This window comes from Alosa alosa, chromosome 16 (assembly GCF_017589495.1).
Source record: "Alosa alosa isolate M-15738 ecotype Scorff River chromosome 16, AALO_Geno_1.1, whole genome shotgun sequence".
NCBI classification, from domain to species: domain Eukaryota; kingdom Metazoa; phylum Chordata; class Actinopteri; order Clupeiformes; family Clupeidae; genus Alosa; species Alosa alosa.
In genome coordinates, this window is record NC_063204.1 from 5286426 (window position 1) to 5308730 (window position 22305).

Consider the following 22305-nt stretch of genomic DNA (forward strand, 5'->3'; position numbering starts at 1 on the left):
TTCACAGAGCTGCTGCTCTTCTTCAGGCCAGTTATAATTTTCATGCTGTTCCACGCCTCCTTCATGTTGTTTTCCTGCAACTTCTGTTCCACCTTCCTTCTGTAGTCCTCCTTAGCCTCCTTCAGCTTGACTTTGAGTTCCACTTGCACATGCCTCAGCTCTGCCATGTCCCCCTCTCTGTACGCCATCTTTTTCCTATTAAGAAGTCTTGACATTTCTGGTTATCAAAGGCTTGTTATTGGGAAAGCAGCGTACAGTTCTGGTGGGAACAGCAATGTCCATACAGAAATTCAGGTAGTCAGTTGTGCACTGTGTGACCTCCTCTAAGTCCTCTCTGTTCTGTAACACACTCCAGTCAGTGCACTCAAAGCAGTCTCTCAGAGCCTCATCCGCTTCAGGTGTCCACTTTCTGAAGGTGCGTGTGGCAGCTGGTAGCCTCTGTACTTTGGGCTTGTACATTGGCTGGAGATGGATGAGGTTGTGGTCTGACTTACCCAGTCAACAAACTGGTAGAAATTTGTGAGTGTGGAATCCAGTGTTATGTGATTGAAGTCACCAATGATCACAAAAAAGGCACAAAAAAGGCATCACTGTGTTGGCATCCCTGTGTATGCGTGTTATATATGTATGTTTGTTGGTTTAAATGTATGTATAAAACTGACCAGGATGTCACCAGATTTTTCCCTGGACCACAATGGAATATCCAGTCAGAATACATTATATTTTAACCAATGACCACACAAAACACACCATGGAGCTCAACTCTCCCTTCAGTTTCACATACTCCACACAGGGTTTTATTTTTGTTTGGGGTACAGGCTGTCTCCACTTTGCTTGTTGAGAGCGTTTTTTACAGTGTAATCAAGGAATGGGCAACTAGTGGATTGTGAGATTATTGCTGAATGTGCCAAAAAAATGTTATGGGCTTGAAATCACGCACGATCGCTGACTGCACCTGAAATACTACATACAAGGAAGTAGAAACTATTTTCAGTCAAGGTAAGCTTATGACATTCTACATTATTCATGTTGCAAATTATTTGTGTGGTTTCCCAGGGGTTCAAAACAGAAACCAGTGGAAAAAGGAATTTTAGGAAAAGGAATTTAGCTCTGGGAACCAAACTTAAAAAATGACTACCTAAAAAGGCATTTTTAGTGAAGCTAAGATTTTGTAAGGTCCCATGAATTAAAATTTCACATGACCGCTTTTTAATCAATCCATTAACTAGGACCATTCCTGAATTCTGAGTGATTTGGCAAGGAAACAATCCCTATTTTGAGCATACACATAATTGAAAGAAAAAAAAAAATAATCAAAACATAGGCAGTCCTATTTAGTTCTGTTACAGATTGAGTGGCCCAATGTCTCAAATGGTTTCTTTTATACGCTGTATGTGTACCAAATTTCCTGTTTTTATCACAAAGTGCAGTTTGGTGACTATACCAAGTTTAAAAAAATAAATATATCAGTAAATTGCAAATGTTCTTACCATTACCACAGTTAGCCATATCATAACATTGCATGACCCCGCCGCCCCAAATGTTTTTAATGAAAATGTAGAAACGCAGGGAGTTATTTATAATTTGATCGGGATTATTTCACTTCCCTATACCAGAGCCCTATACCACTTTTAAAAAGCTTGATACAAAATCTGCCTAATTTGAAGGGTCCTTCATCCAGTTATTGCACAAATCATAAACAATAAACCACAATTCTCATAATTGTATTTATTTTTGGTCTTTCTTGAAAATACAAAACAAAACAACAAAAACATTACAAAACATTCTTTAACTGAGGTGACATAGGCAACCTATACGGATAAGTAAAAAGACAATGAAAATCAGTCAGTTATGGTGCAACCTTGAGGTAAAAAAGCAATGTAACATTTGGGCCCTTTCCACTCAACAACTCCAATCTGAGATATCTGTCTTTCAGTAGTGTCAAGATATCGACCAAATAAAATTGAGATAAAATAAATTTTGACTTGGAAAAAAGTTTCAGCTTCGCAATAATTGCTTGGGACGTGACAACAAAAACCAAAGCAAAGGTACAGGGAGTAAGGCATAAATCACACACACACACGCACACACACACCCAACCAACCACACAACTCCACAAGGCCTATTCCACTGTTTTGTTTGTTTTTTGACACACAACAAAAATAACTCACACAGGCAAACTGGCACTGAGACATGCGCACATACAAACATATATTTTGTTCCAAATACTCTGAGGGTAAAAAATAAAACATAAAGGTATGGTGACTTGGAATGAGAGTGTTTGCGTTTTATCGAAAGCAGAGGCACAAGCTCAAAAGGCCTTACCATCTACCCTTGAGATAGGCAGAGAAAGCCACATGAAGGCAACGCTACCCAAAGAAATTAAACCATGCTAGCAACATTTGTGCCCCCCTAAAAGAAAAAAAAAAAAAAACATAGCCACTTACCCACAGCCCTCTCCCAAAACGTAAAGACTTGAACGATACTTCAATGCATTTTGCATGGTATATTTCTCCAGACGCTACGTATGTGTGATACAAAGTTATTTTTCTCCCTATTGACAATTTTTTTTTTCTTACTTAACTGTACTTTGGATTTTTGTTTCAACAATGTTGCATCTGTCATGGCAGGTAGATTGAGCTAGCATTATTATTATTACTATTATTATTATTATTATTATTATTATTATTATTATTATTATTATTAATATTAATTTTCAATATATACATGCATTCAACTGGATATGGATTCCAAATAAAAACTATTTTCAAACTCCCTTTGCACCACTTCGAGGTGTTTAGAAATATAAAAAATTGCAAGACAAGTCCACAAAACACAAGTTTCCATGGAGACCTAGTCATCTGACGTAAGATATGCAGTGGGCAGGGAGAGAGCAATGCTTGGAGATGTAGTGTTGAATGGGAAGACTCCATCCCTTTCCTTATGGTCTTTTTGAATACTTTTTTTTTTAAGTTTCTGCTGATCGTCGGATTAAGATTCACATTTTATATTCGAGTAAAAACAACTGGTCAAATAACACTGTGCAGTGTCAGCACCTATTGTCAAATACTGGACTTTTTGAATGCATATCTACCATCTTCTGACCTAAGGGGAAAAAAAGAGAAAATATGATTAGCAAACTAAAACTTCTTAACTTTTATAGAGTTCAAACTTCCATTATAATTTTACAAATCTGGCACTATTATGCTTAAAACAGGCCAAGCTAAATGGCTAAACTTGCTTCCAAGATTCACATAATGACATACAATTATAATCATCTAGTGTAAACAGTAATAGCCAAGTTCATAGGCATACTTGCCACCAGTCATCATCAGCACAGTCACTCATTATAGTGAGCTGACTTTGTTTCCATGCCAGTGAGAACCACTCACTGCTTACCATCTTAGCTTTACCCACAGCCCAAAGTCTGGGCACAAGTACTTGAGACTGGTCCATATTGTCATATGTAAGCCATTTCTAGACACCTCTGAAAAATCCTCTATAAGCTTGGCATAAAGAAGAAGCATAAAGCAAAGGGAAGAGGCCCAGCACTGCTTACCGTGCCATATGCTCACCACTGTGGGGGCACGTAGCTGTAGGTGGGTGTGCCAGGGGGTCGGTATGTGGGCACCGTGACTGGGTGAGGGGGCACTGGAGAGGGGGAGTGGGTCGTTAACAAGGTCCCTGAGGAGAGGATGGAAGTAGCTTTTAAGATAACTAACGTGTTGGGCTCATCAAAATGGCAGGCTCTATAGGTGAAGAGTAATGTTAGATTCCAAGAGTGTAAACATTCTCAGTCAGACTACATTTGGGCTGTCTCCGCCAATGAGTGCAGTTGGTGACTGCATTCACACTGCTGTCTCAAAATTTTGAGTTTTACAAAAATATACACAAGACTGCTTTTTTGTCAATACAACACACACACAAATTCATTCAGTGATTCCATGCAGGTACATTAATATTCTTAATGGCCTACTTTTGTAGTGTTTTTTTGTTCAGAATACTATTAGATAGATAGATAGATAGATAGATACTTTATTGATCCCCAAGGGGAAATTCAGGGGGTCTCAGTAGCATACAGACATCACACACAACATGCACTTACAGCAGAAATGGTAAATCTAAGTATAAGTATAAACATATAACCAAACTCCACTGTACAATAGAGACAGTAGGAGATAAGAAAAACTAACAAAACTAAATATACTATATAAATTAAATGTAAAAAATCCAGTGTTCTTGAGGGTGATCAAGCATGAGACGCTTGTAGTGACAGGGCCTGTAGTTCTGTGTGCATGAACAGAAAGACTGTATGCTGCCATATAAACCGTATGTGTTGGTGTAATATTACAGAGTTGTAACTATGATATCGCCCATTTTTCAATTGAAACACATACGTAAATTATCAGATGCTACAAAGTGTATAGACTACAAGTGATAAACATGTATAGGTGTTGAACTCACCAGCTGACATAGCCATAGTGGTCCCTGCTACCATTCCCATGGCAACACCATTATGGCGGGGAGGAGCGATGGGTGGGGCATACATGGTAGCTGGCATCCCATTGGGCTGCACCACTGTAGTGTGATGAATGACATGGGGTGGGGCAGCGTACAGGGGTTGTGTGTAGTAAGTGCCTTGCTGCTGTAATAGAGAAATGAAGAGAGAGAAAGAGAGAGAGAGAGAGAGAGAGAGAGAGAGAGAGAGAGAGAGCAATACAGAGAACAGAGATTCCATTACTGTAGGCTCGGCCACTGCTAGAGCTAAGCCCTGGCAATGTCAAGGTTGCGGGTTTGGAGTCCTGAGGAGAATGCATGCTGGGCAAACGTAAAAGTGCATTCCATTAGAGCAACCGACACATCTGGCTGATTACGGAACCCTAGCAACACGCATGTTAAACCTGCTGGCAGCTCTGATGGACTATGGCCGTAACACAAACAAAACTCGCCACAGGACTGACAGAGGAATAAGATGGTGTTTGCTTTTACGATGACAGGCGGCGATGGTTTAAAGGCTGAGCATTGCAGTGACTGAATCCCTAACGGATCCAGCTGTGAAAATGATGAGAATTATCAGTACGACTGGAGCGTGAAGACGGAAGAGCAGTGGAGCATGCAGTGCTAGCCCAAGACACGCGAGCCAACCGCCGTGCCAGCTTTGCGCTCACTTCAAATAGGAAGATATCGAATTCAGTCAGAGCCCTGAGGAGCGTCTTCTTTCAACACCCAAAAAAGAAAAGAAAAAAATTAAGAAAAAAAATGTGACGGGCTTATCAATTGACAACAGCTTAACCCTTAAAGGTGGAGGTTTTTGAACGTTCTAAGTTCCGCAACAATTGAAGGTTCTAAAACTCTATGTTGAATTCAATGAACCCAGATATTCTTTAGAACGTTCATTTCTCAACATTCTCCTTTAAGGCTTAATCCTCATCTTTTTGTAATACCTTTCCATTTACAACCCTGGCTGCCACTTGTAACATGACTGCTTAAAACCACATTGATCTCAGTAAAAAAAGTTTTTGCCTGAAATTGCACTGTGCCTATTTACAAGGGCATTGTTCCCACCTCTTTTGGGGTCAACCATCAAATGCTGGACCTCTATAGAAAGCTGAGAACCTGTAGTTTTCGTAGGAAACAGTCAAAATAACTGTGTGATGTACTGACAAAGAGTTACAGAGGCTAGAATATAGTTGTTTCTTTCTGCCGGATTACAAGCATCTCTGAACTGACCACATTTCAGCCCTCTAGGTCACTTGATATCCCTTAGAAACACAACTGAGCCCTAGCACCAGGTCTTGTGAAGCTGTGTGCAAAGGTAGATCAATATAGAATGAAAATATAGCTTTAGACTATTGTTTGCCAAGGTATGCCCATGCGTTTTGTAAAATGCCTATGGATACTCCCCATAGGACATTTTGTTATCCAAAATGCATACTGACAATCAAATGCTTACTGCACATGAACCCCTTTGTGTAGAAGCATAATCCTGGTCTCAAATGAAAGGTAACACTTTGAGGTTTCTTGTGGACTATTTAGATTGTATGTCAGGTGTTCTGATATAGACTGACTAAACAAAATATGGAATAATTACAAAAAAGTCTCTATTTTTGCATTTACTTTGTTGGTTCAATGAGTGTGTATAAGATAGACTATACATCTGTACAACTAATAATAATATTATACAACATGAAGATTCAATTTCTATGGATTCTTGTGAATATTTCAGTACCCAATATGTTGCATCTACTTATTGTGCTGTAGCTACACTGCAGCCAGAAGTCAGGGTAGCACCAAAAGCGGAGGAGTGGGAGGGGGGCATTTTGGATCAAATTTAATTGAGACATAATAAAATGAATCTGAGAATGTAAAGCACTATACAGATTGTACATGAAATTGTAATTTTTGGATTCCCAAGAGTCAAAGCTTTGAAATGGTGTATAACATTACTATGCTACATAGCAATATGGTGCATACAATTGATTTAGAATGTTGGGGGGAGGTGGGTAACCGTCCCACCGGCAGGACACTGAAGTTAGATTGAGATAAAGCATCTTGCATCTTGCCACAAAGATTGAACCTAATACATTCATTAATTTTACATCCAGATCATATGCCTTCATGTTTATTGTGAATGTTTATGAATAGTAGCCTGGAAAAATCCAAACTCATTCACAAAGTGAATAGTCTAGTGACTCTCGATTGGGAAACGTTAGCAGCACTTGCATCACAACGGGCAAACTGACAAAACTGGATCAACAGTCAGGAAACAATGTATGTGGGTCTACCTTTGCTGTAAATACATTTCTGCATTTTTCCAACTGCATTTTTTTAGACGTTTGCAGGTGTTGCTGCTTCTGTTTATCACAATAAGGTTTGGTTTCATCTTCCCCTCTCGTCACTGATTGGCCTGACTTTTTTCTTGTCTGAGGGAAATGGTTATGAACTATGGTGCTTCAGACTAGATCTCCCTGAAAGAAGATCTAGGTGGATGGTGTCAGGATATGAATAGTGCAGGATATATGTATATTAAAAAGATTGTGTGTGTGTGTGTGTGGGGGGTGACCAAACACTATTAGCATCTGAACAGGAAAAAAACTTTAGCAGAAATGTCAAAGCACATCCTGTTCTCCCACTGATGACGCATATTCTGCTGGCCTTAACAATGGTACATGATTAAGACATTCACAAAGAAAAAGAAGGGAAAAAAAACAAAAAAAAAACAAAAAAAAAGGAATGTGGGTGACGTCCATCAACCCTACTGTGTGTGAAACATATGGGCTGACCCTTACCTGTGCATAGGGGTTCTGTTGTGGGTAGGTGCTCCTCACTGGGTACACGGCTGCAGGGTAAGGGTTGGGTGACGAAGAGTAAGGCGGGACAGCACCAGTGGTGGGAGAACAGGACATCTTGAAAGGTGTCCCTGGAGCATAACCTTCAAGACCAAGAACAAAAACTAAGCACAATAATGGACCGCACGTTATAAGAGGAAGGAGAACATGTGTTATAAGGCATGTGGTTTGGGTCGGCATGCACATGCTTAAGATCATGGACATTTCCTTGGGTATCTTATTTGCACAGTTCTCTCTTGCTATTGTGCACAGAAACGCATAGCGGAATGGTCCAATACTTGTGGCAGCAAATTAAAAAGCAGCCAATAGACACTTTTCAACCTCATGAACAAACATGTAAAGGCATTTCTGGTGGCACAGAAAACAACATTGAGTTAATAGTAACTTGGAGACAAACAAAAAACAAAAGAAAAAAAAAAGAAGTTTTAAAGTTGACATTGTGTAGAACATCATCATTATCATTTCAAAGTATCTGCATTAGTTTTGAATGGTTCAACCAGAATCCCTCCAGGAACAGATTGAAAGGGTTTATAGAAGACAGCTGCAAGCTCATTTTGACTTACTCATCCTAAAATCTTGAGCATGCCTCTAAATGCCTCTATCCAGACCCCAACTGAGCCAGACCCTATGCACCTACACATTTGCATGGAATCATTGCCTCAATATCAACAAATCAGGATGTAGGCTATGAATCTGATTGAATTCTCAGATTGGTCATCCCCAAAATGCACCAGAATACAGGAAATCACATCAAACAAATTAAAAAATTTCTGACAATTATACGGTGGGGGAGCCCTTAATACATCTGGGCCCAGGGGCCCGAAAGTTCATAATCCGCCCATGTACCTATGGCCCTTTGGGCTAAGTCTATTACCTGTCGGGAAGGCGGGATTTGCTCCAGGGTACATATTGGGAGAAAAGGGTGGAGCAGCAGCATAACCCACGGGAAAGCTTGCTGTAGAGAGACAAAGATTAAGATCAAAGCTAGATCTGACAATGGCAATATAGACATACCTTCAAGGTCAAAGACATACAAATGCACTAGCACTTCAGGGCAACCTCAAATGGTTGTAGAATACAGGATCAAAACAACAAAAACGTTAGAATTCCGTTCTTACCTGGGTATCCCATTCCTTTTGCGTTAGCATATGGGACCCCTGTTGGTGCAGGGCTGTAGACTGGATTCATGGTTCAATCCTTGGAGAGAAAGTGAAACAGAAAATACCATGGTAACTTACTATTTTCTGCAGTACACACAGGCCCAATTGGGGTATTTAAAATACGTGACGACCTCACCATTGTTTTGCCAGTTTTAACATGAGCCAAAAAATATCCCTGCTATGTGACCTTAGCAAATCCCAATGTTTGAACGACTGACAATCGATTTATTGGTGTGTCGCCTACCGTCGGAAACGTAAACAAACAGATCAAAAAGCAGTTGGTAGCACGTTCAGTATTGGACAATCCTCTGGACAAACAATGAAAGGACTGCACATCCGAAACGTATATAAAGCTAGCAACTGAGCATATTTTGTTCGTTATAAAAAAAAGTTAACGTTAGCTAGTAAACACGTAACGTTACTGGCGCCATTTTAAAAGGTTAATTGAGCACAGTGTTCAGTTTAAGAGTGACCAGCAGAAGAACAAGGTGACGAGGTCAAGCGGAAAAAAACATCGCTGTATTTTATCATTGCAGCACTAGAGTCGACCAGAAATACATGACGATACCATGCGTGGAGTCGAAGGAAGCATGGCTTTCAATTAACTAGCTGAATTGCTAACGTTGCTCGCTCGTCTAACGTTAGTCAGTGTACACTGACGCTATACTACGTGCGTAATGATTTGCTTAACGTATCGCACACCGTCACTAAAAGTAAGATAACTGATTCAACATCAGAGGTAATAAAACAAGGTGTTCTGGCGTCCATGAATAGCAACGAAGATCCATCGCCTGACATAGGCCGCGCAAAGACGTTGCATTGCAATGCAGAGCTGCTTCAGCATCTCGCCGACCCCGGTTCTCATTCACCCTTCATCCATCTCGATATCATAGATCTTGGCAACAGGTAAAGGCTAAGTAAGCTGTGTTATAAATATGATCATATTGAATGTGTTACTTACGGCCGTAAAAGTGTTATTAATGACAGCGACTATGTCCTGAAATACAACTGTCCGATATCAATTTGATGTTTTCGTTCCACTGCCTTTCTCTGTCCTCCTCTTTGGGAATGCTGCGCAACAAGCCTCTAGCAACGGGCGTCACTTCCGAGTACGTTCATTGAGGCTCCACCGCGATTACACCCATATCACATGATGTGGGCACGAAAAGGTAATTTCGGTGCATTTCGCTTTACACTCTCAATGTTTGCTTTGACCATTTTTTTCCAGTTATGCTACGATTAGACATCATTGTCCGACCTTTCACACCAATTCATCTATCCCAGTATTAAATGGAACATTGTCATTCTGACCATGGAATCTCCTTTTCTAATACATTTTTCTTCAAATTAACGCAAATTATATTTAATGCATGTTGACAGTGCTGGGGGGACGGCTTCATTTAGTTGGGCAATGCGTACAAGGCAAGAACCCTTCTCTGGTACAAGGGTTGTCCTTCTTAAGGCCCTTGCAGATGTATAAAAGTTTGGAAAGTCATAGGAAATAACCACTAGTGAAATAGCTTTTTTTTTAAAAATCACAATACGTTTAAAAACATTTAAAACCGTTTTAGATGACACTGTCACATGACAAACATGATAAGGTTCTCTGGCTCTTTATTTCCGTATATACACTCCCAGGACCTGTCTTGTATTCCCATACATTTGTATTGGTCCCTTTTCCTGTCCGTAGCCCTCACGCTGTTGTCAGCGGGCTAGGTCCATTGAATTATGAAAAGAGCCGACATAATTTAGTCTGGATCAGAACAATCCTCCTCTGATTAATCCATGATTTCCCGATTTAGATTTTGGTGTGATCCGCCAAATATTATCGGTTAGTTACATTGATCAATCAGAGAATGTCTGGAGCGGTTGGCGGAGGGGCGTCATCTTGCATCGGTGCTGCAGCTGCAAGTTGTAGCTCGACTGGGTTTGTCTCTGGCGCAGTCGGCGGGTGCGTGGGCATAGCAGGAAGGTTACCATCTCGAGTGTTGGAGCATTTGTTTTCTTATCTAGATTTACCGGACTTGATGCGCTGTACTTTAGTTTGCTGGCATTGGAACAGCGTCCTAGCAGATGAAAACAGTGAGGTGTGGCGGAGCCTCTGCGCCCGCTCCCTCACTGAAGAGGCTCTTCGCTCTGACATTCTCTGCAACATACCGACTTATAAGGGCAAGGTAACGTCAACAAGCCAAATAGTTAAATTGCTGTTTGGATTTACACAAGTCATGAGTGCCATTATGTAAAGAATGCAGATGCCTCTGGGTTACATTTTGAACGGTGGTTGTAATTGAGAAAGAGCTTAGATTTGTTGCTAGTTTAGCTGGGCCACAATGACATCAGTTAGCTAACTGACTGTCTCAGCTAAGCTAACCATCTACATTAGCTTACAATTGGATATAACCATAGCCTGACGCTCGATATCTAGTATTTTGGTAATTAGCATACATTGCATGCTTATTTACGCGGAATCTACGGGAAAGGTTTTTAAAAAGATTTAAACTCTGTTTAATCGGCTGAAAGTGATTCTGTAAACACTGATCTCTCAAAATAAATAACAGCTATTCTTTTGAGATCAGTGGTTAATTTAGGCTATAACTATTTCTTAAGCAGTAAGTGCTCTGCAACTTTAGCCTCCAAATTATTAAAAAGAAACCGGTGGAGCTTGAGCATCATGTTTGGCAACCCTTTTGTTTATCCTGTCTCTTAAGTTTGAGCTGTAGTCATTATTCCATCATGTCTGTCCCACCGACGGGCAGTTTGTGAACAGCCATTATATTTCTTAATGGTAAATATTACTTTGTGTAGTAGTCTATGTTTTGTAAATCCACTTTCATTTCTTTCCAGTTGAAATCTCTGCAACACGCTCTCAGCTCCCATGACTGCTCGCGGAACGTCTACGTGAAGAAGAATGGATTTACTCTTCATCGGAACCCCATCGCACAGAGCACTGACGGCGCTCGCGGGAAGATTGGTTTCACCGAGGGCCGACATGCCTGGGAGATTTGGTGGGAGGGACCCTTGGGCACCGTGGCTGTCATAGGCATCGCCACCAAACGGGCCCCCATGCAGTGCCAAGGTTATGTAGCTCTCCTTGGGAGTGACGATCAGAGTTGGGGATGGAACTTGGTGGACAACAACCTCCTTCATAACGGAGAAGTTAATGGCAACTTCCCACAATGCAACAACGCGCCTAAGTATCAGGTGGGATAGAGCGGAGATACGTGATCTTCTTACTGTTAAGCTACTAATACTGATAAGCTGATAATACAGACTGGTACTGTTATACTCAAAGCAGATTTTTTCATGCTGTAATTCATTATTATCAGATGTTCTACACCAGAGGCTTCTCAACCTTTATGGGGCTAAGGCACATCAACAGGCAAACCAAAATGCACTAAGGCACACTGACTTATGGTTACTGATGCACTGAAGCATGTCACACACATTGCTACAAGTTGTCACAGGGGTGTTGGCTCTTTTCTACACAGTATTCATGAGTTGAGACCACTGCCATAGGTATACTGTATGCACACATGATATTGACTGAGCTGCATAATGTATTTGTAGATTATATTAGGCTATAACACCTGCCTTATGATTACGAGCCTGCATAAAAACGCATTTTGGTTTATATACGGTTAAAATTCCACGGCACCCCTTTCCCTTTGCCTCGGCACACCGGTTCAGAACCACTGCTCTACACTCAGGCAGGTATTACCTATTTAATATATTTCACTGTAGACAGGTAGTTAGTAAAGTAAGTTCAAACACTGCTTCAGAAAACATGTGTTCTATCACAGTGTCAACATTCTGTGTCTGTAATTTGATTTGTGATATTGTTTGCTTCTCTTCCAGATAGGAGAAAGGATACGCGTAATCCTGGACATGGACGACAAGACGCTGTCATTTGAAAGAGGCTTTGAGTTCTTGGGCGTGGCTTTCCGCGGGCTTCCCAAAGCGTGCCTCTTCCCAGCCGTCTCAGCCGTTTATGGCAACACTGAAGTGACAATGGTGTACCTGGGAAAGCCTCTCGATGGCTAGCTTGCCACGCAGTAGGAGGGTCCTGCACGGATGGTTGATGGGTTGTGTGCCATTGGAGGGGTGGTACTTTGTAGACTCTTGAAACATTCCACAACAGGAGTGAAATTGCGCTCCCCTGGACCTTTGGCTGGTGGAGTGGGGTGGTTGGATGCAGGCTTTTCTGATCAAACCACAGAAGTTTGTCAATCGACGTACCAAAATTGAGCTGCTGGGACTCTTTTATCTTGTTTGCCTGGGATGGTTTCTTGTATATATTTTTTTCTTGTAACTTATGAAAGGATGCCGCTGATGGAAAATGGTTACGTGTCAGTTTTACATCTGTCAAAAACAAAAGCCAAATCAGACTGGATATGTGGCAAATGTTTTTATAATGCACTGCAATTCCGCTACACAGTTGTCATAGGTGGTGGTGTTGGCCTCAGTAAATGTGAAAACACAAGGTGTTTTGATTTCATAGCACAAACCGTTATTGCGCAGAACTAAACCTGGGATGACTTCATGCCAAAATAATGTTTTCAACCTGTTTAGAAGACAAACATCGGTATCGGTGTCAAATATCGGTGTCACCTTAATCTCCAAAAGTGCATCAGGGGTCAGCAGTTGCATGCAGTATAGCCTCTTGAACTGTTGTTGTTTGTGTAGAGGAAGCACAGGTGGGAGAGGTGGTGCCGTGTTGTATGTAGCTGTACATCTCCGCTGTGGTGTACGGGCATAAGTACCTAAATATATTTATTGATTAGATTTTATCCTTGATATCAACGAGGCCCTATTACCTCGGGAATAAAGTCTAATGATGCCAGTCCTGATAAGTTATTTGGGCTCTACTGACTTGTCCTTTTTTAATACTTGGGTATGGACATCATGTATAATTACCCCCACAACCCCGGTAGGGGGGAAGAGGGTACAGTAGTGTGTGTGTGTGTGTGTGTGTGTGTGTGTCCACTCGCATAACTGGTCTGATGTAGGTCAATTTTTTGTACAAGGCAGAGGGTCATCATCTCTTGGTCTTCCTAATCATCATCCAGATCTGGCTCAGAATGCACATGCCTGGAATGTATGTGACCGCCGCGCGTCGGGGTCTGGTTCGCCCTGTCAGGACTTATTTTCCCAATAATGACCGGCGTTCTATACATTATCCCTTACTTAACCATCCTTTGAACAGGGGCAAGTTCAACCTGGACACTCTGTTGTTCATGGAAGCACAGCTGAAAAGGCCATTGTTTGTTTTCTTGACATTTTTTCTGATCCTAATTAAATTGATGTATGCATTTATTACATATATTTTTTCATTTTCTTTTTAACTTTTCATTCTTATCTTTCATCTACAAATGCCTTTTAGTGGATACACTGCAGGGCAATTCCACGCAAAACTGTCACATCCATAACGCCAACTAAATACCATGGCATTGTGTAGGTGTTATGGACGTGACAGTTTTGCGTTGATTGCCCTGTATGCACTGCCTTTTTTAATACAGTGGGTTTTGTATACATATTGTTCCTGATAGGATAACTCTTCTGACATACCCTCTACCTCAAAGCCTGTTGCATACCGGTGCACACCATTTCAAACAAATATGGTGTTCAATCAGGTAACTAGCAAAACAGTGTGAAATATTATGAGATTGAGCTTGCCCCTGGTAGACTACCACTGATGCTGTTTACAGATTAGCTTGCTTTGCTTTCAGTAACATCATGTAAAATGTAAAAACCTGCACATTTGACAGTTTTGTTTATGTGACCAGCCCCTTGGGAAAATGTAGTTTTTAATGCTCCAGTCCTCTGCAATTATGAAAACATCCACAAGGTAGAGCCCTTGTATTCTTCAATAGTCACAAAGTTGCTCAGTCATCTGGGGGGTATTCCAAGTACAAGGTTTAGTGACAAACCTGGGTTAGTTAACTCCTCCTAATAGAAGAGCTGTATGGCTTCATTCTCCTAACAAAACAATACAATAACAAAGATGGTGTTGAACCAAACCAAGGCACTGCTTTTCAAATCACCTTTGAGAGAAAAAATGCCAGATGTTGAAAAGCATATATTCAGTTAATATTTATTTATTATAATGATTAATAGATATGTTGTCACATGTAGTGATACAGTAGTTGACCTTTGCTGACCTATGTTTGACACTGGATTCATTCCAGCGAAAAACTCCATGGAAAAAACTCATCATTTTCTCTGTGTGGGTGGTTCTCACACAACTTCCATTTTAGGAGGAAAGTCCGTTATATACTTCAGAGGACTATTTCTGTCTCAGGGTTGATAAGATACTGGTCTGTGATGGCAGTCTTGGGCTGACAGCTACTGCTGCAGGCAGGTTAGTGATCTTTTCTCAACCACATTCTCACCCACACTAACACAGGTTTCCGGACTTATCTGACTAAGGGTCAACTGACCAGGTGTGAGCTGAATACTATGACCTGTGTCACACTGCCTGCATTGATTGTACTGTATGTGAGTGGCGTCTGTTACGTATTGATTTTCATTTCACGTTAACAGGTTAGCAGGCAATACTGTCTGCATGACCAGCACATATCAGACAAAGCTCATGCTTTCAATGAAGATCAAGATATTCAAGATATATGGTTATGGTATTTAGCAGATGCTTTTTTTTTAGCCAAAGCGAATACGAATACAAATAACAACAATGCAAAGTTAAATTTAACAGTAAACGATTTAAAAAGTTGGTAAGACTGCATTAAGGAAAATAGCAATAATAATCAACACTGAAAATTAATAAATACTATACTATACAAACCATAATACATAAGAAACGCTTAACAAACTAAGTGCATGTTGAACAGATATGCCTTTAGACCCCTCTTGAAAGTCCCAAAACTATCACAGCAAGGAACCACTGAGAAGAGTCTTGAATTTGACCTAGTATGGCTGGTGGCTGGTCGACACAACAACCGCAGTGGGCAGTTGGGGTTATATATTGATCACTGAATTAAGATAGCAGAGAGCAGATCCAGTCAGTGTTCTATAGGCCAAAGTGAGAGATTTAATTCTGGCCACTATAGGGAGCCAGCCAGTGGAGAGTAACTAGGAAAGGAGTTGCATGTGTCCTCTGGCTGATTGAAGACCAGGCGTGCTGCAGCATTCTGAATCAGTTGTAACAATCTTACACAAGCAGGTAGGCCAGCTAACAGTAAATTACAATAGTCAATCTTGGAGATAACCATGGCCTGTACAAGAAGTTGTGTGGAATCTTGTGTCAGATCATGTCTGATCTTCCTAATGTTGTAAAAGATAAACCGACATGATTTTGCAATGGAGGCTACATGTTCAGAGAAGTGGAGATATATGTGAGTAATGCATGCAGTGTGAAATGGTTTTGGGGTGCAACACAGGACAGGACATGATGTCACACGATGATGTGCACTGCCCCCAAGGCCTTCTAAGGGTTGCACAATACCACTGAGTTTCTTTGCCATCTGAACCCCCAAAATAAATAAATACATATTTACAATGACCATTCAGTAGCACTGACCTCACACTTTAGTTTAGCCGCTTTTATTTAGGGGTTTAGTGTTATGTGGCTACTGAACTGAAGCTGGAAACTAAAGTGCAACTTTGACAGTTGCTGAGGACAGAAGTGATAGCATTGCAACTTCAGTTCAGGCAGGAAGGGTGTGTGAGCCTTCAGTGGTTTCCTCTCTGCTTGTATCAGATGTGCAGAACCAGTAGTGGGTGACATGGGGCACACCCTTGTTGGTTTTAGTGGTAATTTAATGCCTCAATGTGTGTGTTATGAACATGACGGTTTAAGGCACCATAAGTTATTCTTAAAGTGCCTTAGATATATCCTCATGCAGATAGTGAAAGGCAATCTTTAATGAGCTACAGATTCTAAAAATACCTTCAGTGGTTATCTGTAATCATGCCCATGGCATGTGTTCGAACCTCAACTGGTGCACGTTAAGCCTATACTGAAATGGCTCGTGACCAAATTGCAATGTGGTTGCCTTAAAAAAAAACTACGTGTTTTTTAAGCCATCGCTCTGCAGAAGTTTAATGATCTTGGCAGCGGGCTGCATGTGACATGGTTTCCGTTGCCTGCTTCCGCAAATATTCAGTGCTCATAACGGTACATGAAAAACAGTTGCATCTCAGATGCAAGTGGCCATTGGTGTGGACGTGTTGCCTGTGGCCATGACGCGGAGTCGACCTGCCCGTGCCGCTGCGGAGGAGGACGCAAGCCCGTTAGCGTAAGTGGACGCTTCACCGAACACCATCTACCGCCCACATGAAACTTCAGCTCGAGTGTTGCTGCTGACTGTAGGTTACGGCTCAGAGGTAAACCGCTAGATGCGTGTAGGACTGCATTGAAGATTACGCTGAGTTACAGCGCGTCAGATAGCCTATAGCCTACTTTGTTTATCAATCGATTTACTATAGAAGGCCCATGCAAGAAAAACGACTACGGTTTTTTTTTCTTTTGGTAGGCCTATGTCCAATGAGTTGAAAAGTTTACCCTTCAAATGCATCCGTGATTTAGTTTAGGCTACACATCTGCATTCACGGCATGGTGTTTTTTTTATTATTATTTAGCGTGCATATAGACGGGCTACACAGTCTATCTTGAAGTAATGAGATTAACAAATGTAGAATGCGGGGTCCAATGCACCTCCTATGGATGGATTCAGATTCCTTGATAGCCCTATGTGTTATGCTTGGGGGAAAGCCTTCTCAGCAGGGGGCTACTGCGACGCTGCTGGCTTTAGATGCTATGGTCCACTCTTCTGATTTGTAACATCGTTCAGTTTGGGGCTGCAGGTCATCACACAGGAGAGATAAAACGGAAAATGTTTTTAAAACCCTCCAGGCCTACAGTAAATGTTTCCTTGAAAAGATGGAATAGTACAGAACTATACTTACAGCATATTCACTTTTTATGCTATGCATTTATTTGTTTATTAATTTATTTAATAAGGCCTGTTTATACTATCTCCAATCTATTAAGAAGTAGGCCTAGGTTAAGTTATGAAATACACAGGCTGACTCCATCACTGATGATTCCGTAGTTTGTTGTTGTGGAGGAGATGAAAGTGGAGGTGGAACAGATCTCTTACTAGTGTATGTGTAATATGTGTTGCAGACTGAGATGTAGGCGACTGATTTCAATTCAGTGAATATGACAAGATGCCTGTCCTCAGTCTGTTTCCCACACTGGGCCTTACTTTGGGTTACCTGATGATGACCGCATTCTGCCATCCACCTGTATCAGCTTGCAAATTGGTAAGTGATGGATCAATGCAATTGTCATGGTCACATACAATAGGCCATAGGCATACAATAGGCCTATATGAATGTGCTCATGAAGCACCGAAATTTCAGTTGAGTAATTCCATTACTACTGAATTTTACAGCACAGTGACCTTGTTATATCACAAATGTAATTTTGCCTATGTATAATAAATGTTATCTTAAACTCTTCTCTTTTATTCTATAAAAAATACATTATAGACTATTATTATTATTATTATTATTAGTAGTAGTAGTATTTGTAGCGTCGTAGTAGTTGTAGTAATCATGCTTAGATTTGTGGAAATTTGGATGACTTTTGGGGGGCAATGGAAGAGAACCCGTTGTAGTAGGTGAGTGAGGTCTGTCGAGGCGCACGTTACCGTAGCAAAAAAAAAAGTTTTTATTCCATGTATAGTATTAGTTATGAATCACATTTATTCACTAACATGAGTGAAAGTTGAATTAATTTAAAACTGACAAAAAACAAACAAACAACAACAAAAAAAAACTAACATTGCTTGCTAGACTTTACCACTCGCCTTGCAATTGTAAAATCAGCTATTATATTCATGCAAACTGATTGCGTAGATATAACCTGTTTTAGGAAAATGCTGTTGTTTCTAAACTTCAGAAACATATCTGACTTCAGTGCTCAGAACGGAACAAACAGTGGGGCACATGACAATTTCACAATATTGATTTTTCAATTAGTTTAAAACTTTATCTCTAATCTGAACTTCAGAGATGTGAAATGAATGGATATATAATTATGACTAATTTTCAGTTCTTTGATATTTTTTAGTGATTGAATTGATTGATTGAATTGATTAAGTCACTTCTCATTTTATGTAGGTTTTACTGTGTCCAGTGTATTGTTAAAATTAAGCCGTTTGTGCTGGTGTGATTTTGATACTAATGGATTAGTCAAAGTCAAAGTCTGCTTTATTGTCAATTATAATCCAAACGTAAATGGAAGTGAATAATACATTTGCATTTACTGAGTGTTAGACACATAAAGTTACAAAGGTAATAGGGTTTTGTTTCTATGTCGTGTTGATGTACAATTTGAAAGTTGTCTTCTTTCTTCCAAGAATGATAATAGAGTTATTGTTTGTTTATTAAATAAGATAAATCAATTTTAATTGTAATTTGTATTTACCACACTGAAATTTTGTTCACATTCAGTCACAATACCTCATGATGAGACCCCCATATGACTAAAGATATGCTCAAGACCTAGACTGGACCTACACTGTAGAGACCAGTAGAGATTTATAGAATTTTCCCCTTTCTCAGGTGATCATTGTCACCTTTGTTTCAAAATGTGTTGGGGCACAATTCATATTTGTTTCCTCCCATATACCCTTTCTGTCTTTCAGACACAGAGGATGGCTCTATGTGATGCCCAACAGCTGGTTTCTGTGCCCGGAGATCTGCCAGAGAACATTGAAGACCTCTCCCTGAACAACAATCACATCAAGGCACTAGAAAATGGCTGCCTCTCAAGATACCGCCAACTACGATCCCTCAGCTGTGCAAACAATGACTTAGAAACAGTGGGGTCAAATGTATTCAGGGACTTACTCCATTTAGAGAGCCTTAATTTGGCAGAAAATATGCTTCGTTATGGCGACGGCCAGACTGGGCAGTTCCTGCGCTTTTTATCCAGTCTGAAGGTTTTAGACCTGTCAAGTAATTCCATCACTGAGGATATGGCTTCTGAGCTGCTGCAGAATCTGACCTCTCTGGAACGCCTGTCTCTGTCCAGGAATCTTCTGTCCAGGCTGGATGATTCCATTTTCAGTGACCTTCACCAGCTTAAGGAGCTCAACCTTGAGAGAAACCAACTGTATGAGATTGATGGGGCTTTTGATAACCTAAACAATCTCCAAAGACTCAACCTAGCCTTCAACCTTCTCCCCTGCCTTGTTCAGTTTGAGATGACCCAGTTGCTTGTGTTGAATGCCAGCCACAATAACATAGAGTGGTTCATCACCAACCAGGACTTGAAAGAAACATTTCAGTTGGAGACTCTAGATCTGTCTGACAACAAGCTCTTATTTTTCCCTTTTCTGCCAGCGAGCAGCCATCTCCGCAATCTTCTGCTTTCCCAAAACAAGATCAGCTTTTACCACCATCTGGCTAACATGAGCAGAACCAACTGGACCAACAGCATTGTCTTTTACAACCTCCAGGGAAATGTAAGCAACGTCACGGCGGAGCTGTGGGACGAGACTCTGCATGGTGACATGTCCTCGCTGGAGCTGCTCGACCTGAGTGGAAACCTCATCGCCAACTTCCCTCGGGGCTTCCTTCTGCAAATGCCCCACCTGTATCAGCTCAAACTGAGGACCAACTGCATGGAGTCCCTCAACGTCTCCTCTGGGGAGCTGCCGGCCACCTTGCACGAGCTGGACGTCAGCAACAACCGGGTGACCACGCTTCACGCTGGACAGAGGGCCGTCAGTGACCTCAATAATCTCACCCATCTCAACCTGAGCCTAAATGACATCCAGAGACTCCCACCCAAGCTATTCTCCAGTCTGCCTCGGCTGAGCACAGCAGACCTCAGCTACAACACAATAGGGGTGTGTGACCAGAATGAGGATACAAATGCTAGCTATACAGACTGTCTTGTTTGGGGGAAAATTGGTTCGCTGAGACAGCTTCACCTGGCAGGGTGCAACATAGTGGACCTATCGCCCTCTGCTTTCGAGGGCTCTCCTCTGGTCCATCTGGAACTCTCAAACAATGTTGGCCTCCACTTGAAGCCAAATTCTTTAGCAGGGCTGGCTGGAACTCTCCAGCACCTAGGGCTGGGGAACACAGGCCTGTTGAACTTTGACTTTTCCCCATTCCACCACTTGAGATATCTCAACATCTCAAAAAACTCAATTTCCCAGCTGCCCGAGTCTTTAATGGAGTTGGACCTAAAGCTCCTAGACTTGAGCGGCAACAACCTCACCACCATACCCTCTGAACAGGCCAGCAGGCTGGCCCAGACACTAGAATCTGTGTTTGTGAACGGAAACCGTTTTAACTGCTGTCACTTGAACTGGTACAGAACGTTTGAAAAACTTGTTAATATTGTGGACCTAGCAGAGGTCAGATGTTTTGACCAAACACACAAGACACAGAATGTAGTTCATTTTGACAGCCACAAATGTGGTGCCAACAATGAGGAGTCCATTTGGTGGTACATCCTGTTGTTGTCATCGATGATTGTAATTTTCTTAAGCATCACTGGTTTGATTTTCCTCACCCTCAAACCCAGAGTGTTACCCAACGCCATAAAGAAGAAATGCTGGAAAGCAACATCCTACTAATGTGCGCACACACACACTCACACACACACGCACACACACACCAAAGTCATGCGTATGTCATCAAACATTTTGATACATTTTTGCAACAAAATATGTCAAAGAGCTTATTGTTCTTTATCAATGTAAATGATTTTCTGCCAAAATGTCACTACGTATATTGGTACTCAATGCCTGTCATGAATCTGATATTAAAATCCATCTAGTAATGACTCGTTTTACCACTTGAAGTGAGTGAAGTGAAGTGACTTGAAGTTAGAAGTTATTAAGTACAAAAGCAGTAGGCTAATAACATGGTACTGTCTTGAATCAGAGTAGATAGGAAAGATAGGAAAGAATCACAAATACCATGATCAATAGATTTAATCAATAATGAATATATGTTTGATCAATAGGTTGCTGTCATCATTGTTAATGTTCATTGTGAGTTATTGTAAAACTGAAAGAAAAGTAAAGAAGAGAAGAAATAACAAAAGGGTGTGATCAGATAATCATTCACCACATTTTCACCAGCTGTGAGGGTGTGCCCTCTGTTCTCATGGTCGAGAGCAGAGTGTGGTTCAGTTTTGGTGTCACGGGAGTAGGCTGAGAGCGTGCGGTCGTGCCGAGTGCATCTTGCGGCTTGCTGGTCGGTGTGCAGGTACCGTGTGTGAATGCGTGTGAGTTTGAGTTTGCTGAGGCCCTGGGTGATGCAGAGCGGGTTGCTAAAAGTAGGAGAGGAAACTTGAAATTTCCTGTTTTCGCTGAGATGTGCAGCAACTGCCCAGTTTTGAATCTGCAAACGGTGGGGGGTTGATGTTATCGCCAGTATGTGCTGCAGGGAATAAAGGCGGCTACAGCTGCTGGCCAAAGAGGACACTTCACTGACCCCTAATTCCACTGTCTCACGTGGTCATCCTGTTAGACTAGAATAGTGGTCTATTTTCTCACATTTCTCATTTCTCAAAAGTGTTGAAGTCCCCTGTGGCAAGCGTTCACACTATACTCAAAACAGTCTCTCTATCCTCCCACGACAGAAAATGGCCATCAGCTGATGGATAGATGTCCGACCCTACTGTTGGTACTGTGACCTGAGTTTCAGTGGTGCGCCACATTAAATTATCCAGTGTGGTCACAGCAAATGTTCACAGAGACCGATGTGAGAGTACCATGTCAATCACCCAGCGCCTTTAGTGGAAAGTG

General features: G+C 41.3%; 3 protein-coding genes across 8 annotated transcripts; 2 read left to right on the forward strand and 1 right to left on the reverse strand.

Moving 5' to 3' along the window:
• Window positions 1–1713: 1713 nt before the first annotated feature.
• fam168b (family with sequence similarity 168 member B) lies at window positions 1714–9626 on the reverse strand. Of its 3 annotated transcripts, none has more exons than XM_048266488.1 (7): window positions 9471–9626; window positions 8468–8546; window positions 8224–8304; window positions 7290–7432; window positions 4465–4642; window positions 3560–3684; window positions 1714–3105 (listed from the first exon to the last, which is right to left on the reverse strand). In XM_048266488.1, exons 2-6 carry the CDS (start codon window positions 8535–8537, stop codon window positions 3572–3574), a joined length of 585 nt encoding a protein of 194 aa, XP_048122445.1. In that variant the 5' UTR covers window positions 8538–8546; window positions 9471–9626; the 3' UTR covers window positions 1714–3105; window positions 3560–3571. The 3 variants fall into 3 exon arrangements, with proteins under 3 accessions (XP_048122445.1, XP_048122446.1, XP_048122444.1); XM_048266489.1 differs by having other exon boundaries at window positions 3560–3651; window positions 4465–4645; XM_048266487.1 differs by having other exon boundaries at window positions 4465–4645.
• Window positions 9627–9971: 345 nt separating this feature from the next.
• Window positions 9972–13363, forward strand: fbxo45 (F-box protein 45). The gene is made up of 3 exons (XM_048266486.1): window positions 9972–10683; window positions 11354–11710; window positions 12365–13363. The coding sequence occupies exons 1-3, from the start codon at window positions 10366–10368 to the stop codon at window positions 12548–12550; spliced, it is 861 nt and encodes a 286-aa protein (XP_048122443.1). The 5' UTR covers window positions 9972–10365; the 3' UTR covers window positions 12551–13363.
• A 1311-nt stretch (window positions 13364–14674) lies between these two features.
• On the forward strand, window positions 14675–21335 carry nrros (negative regulator of reactive oxygen species). 4 transcript variants are annotated; one of them, XM_048266325.1, is made up of 4 exons: window positions 14675–14867; window positions 16630–16761; window positions 17652–17791; window positions 19180–21335. In XM_048266325.1, exons 3-4 carry the CDS (start codon window positions 17696–17698, stop codon window positions 21124–21126), a joined length of 2043 nt encoding a protein of 680 aa, XP_048122282.1. In that variant the 5' UTR covers window positions 14675–14867; window positions 16630–16761; window positions 17652–17695; the 3' UTR covers window positions 21127–21335. The 4 variants fall into 4 exon arrangements, with proteins under 4 accessions (XP_048122282.1, XP_048122284.1, XP_048122283.1 ...); XM_048266327.1 differs by lacking the exon at window positions 16630–16761; XM_048266326.1 differs by lacking the exon at window positions 14675–14867 and having other exon boundaries at window positions 16537–16761.
• Window positions 21336–22305: the final 970 nt, after the last annotated feature.

Coding starts and splice junctions, on each gene's coding strand:
- nrros (XM_048266325.1), top strand. CDS start 17,696: ATGCCTGTCCTCAGTCTGTTTCCCACACTGGGCCTTACTTTGGGTTAC. Junction 17,792..19,179: donor CTGTATCAGCTTGCAAATTG/GTAAGTGATGGA, acceptor TCTGTCTTTCAG/ACACAGAGGATGGCTCTATG.
- fbxo45 (XM_048266486.1), top strand. CDS start 10,366: ATGTCTGGAGCGGTTGGCGGAGGGGCGTCATCTTGCATCGGTGCTGCA. Junction 10,684..11,353: donor TACCGACTTATAAGGGCAAG/GTAACGTCAACA, acceptor ATTTCTTTCCAG/TTGAAATCTCTGCAACACGC. Junction 11,711..12,364: donor ACAACGCGCCTAAGTATCAG/GTGGGATAGAGC, acceptor CTTCTCTTCCAG/ATAGGAGAAAGGATACGCGT.
- fam168b (XM_048266487.1), bottom strand. CDS start 8,537: ATGAATCCAGTCTACAGCCCTGCACCAACAGGGGTCCCATATGCTAAC. Junction 7,433..8,223: donor AAATCCCGCCTTCCCGACAG/GTAATAGACTTA, acceptor TTGGTCTTGAAG/GTTATGCTCCAGGGACACCT. Junction 3,685..4,464: donor CACTATGGCTATGTCAGCTG/GTGAGTTCAACA, acceptor TCCTCTCCTCAG/GGACCTTGTTAACGACCCAC.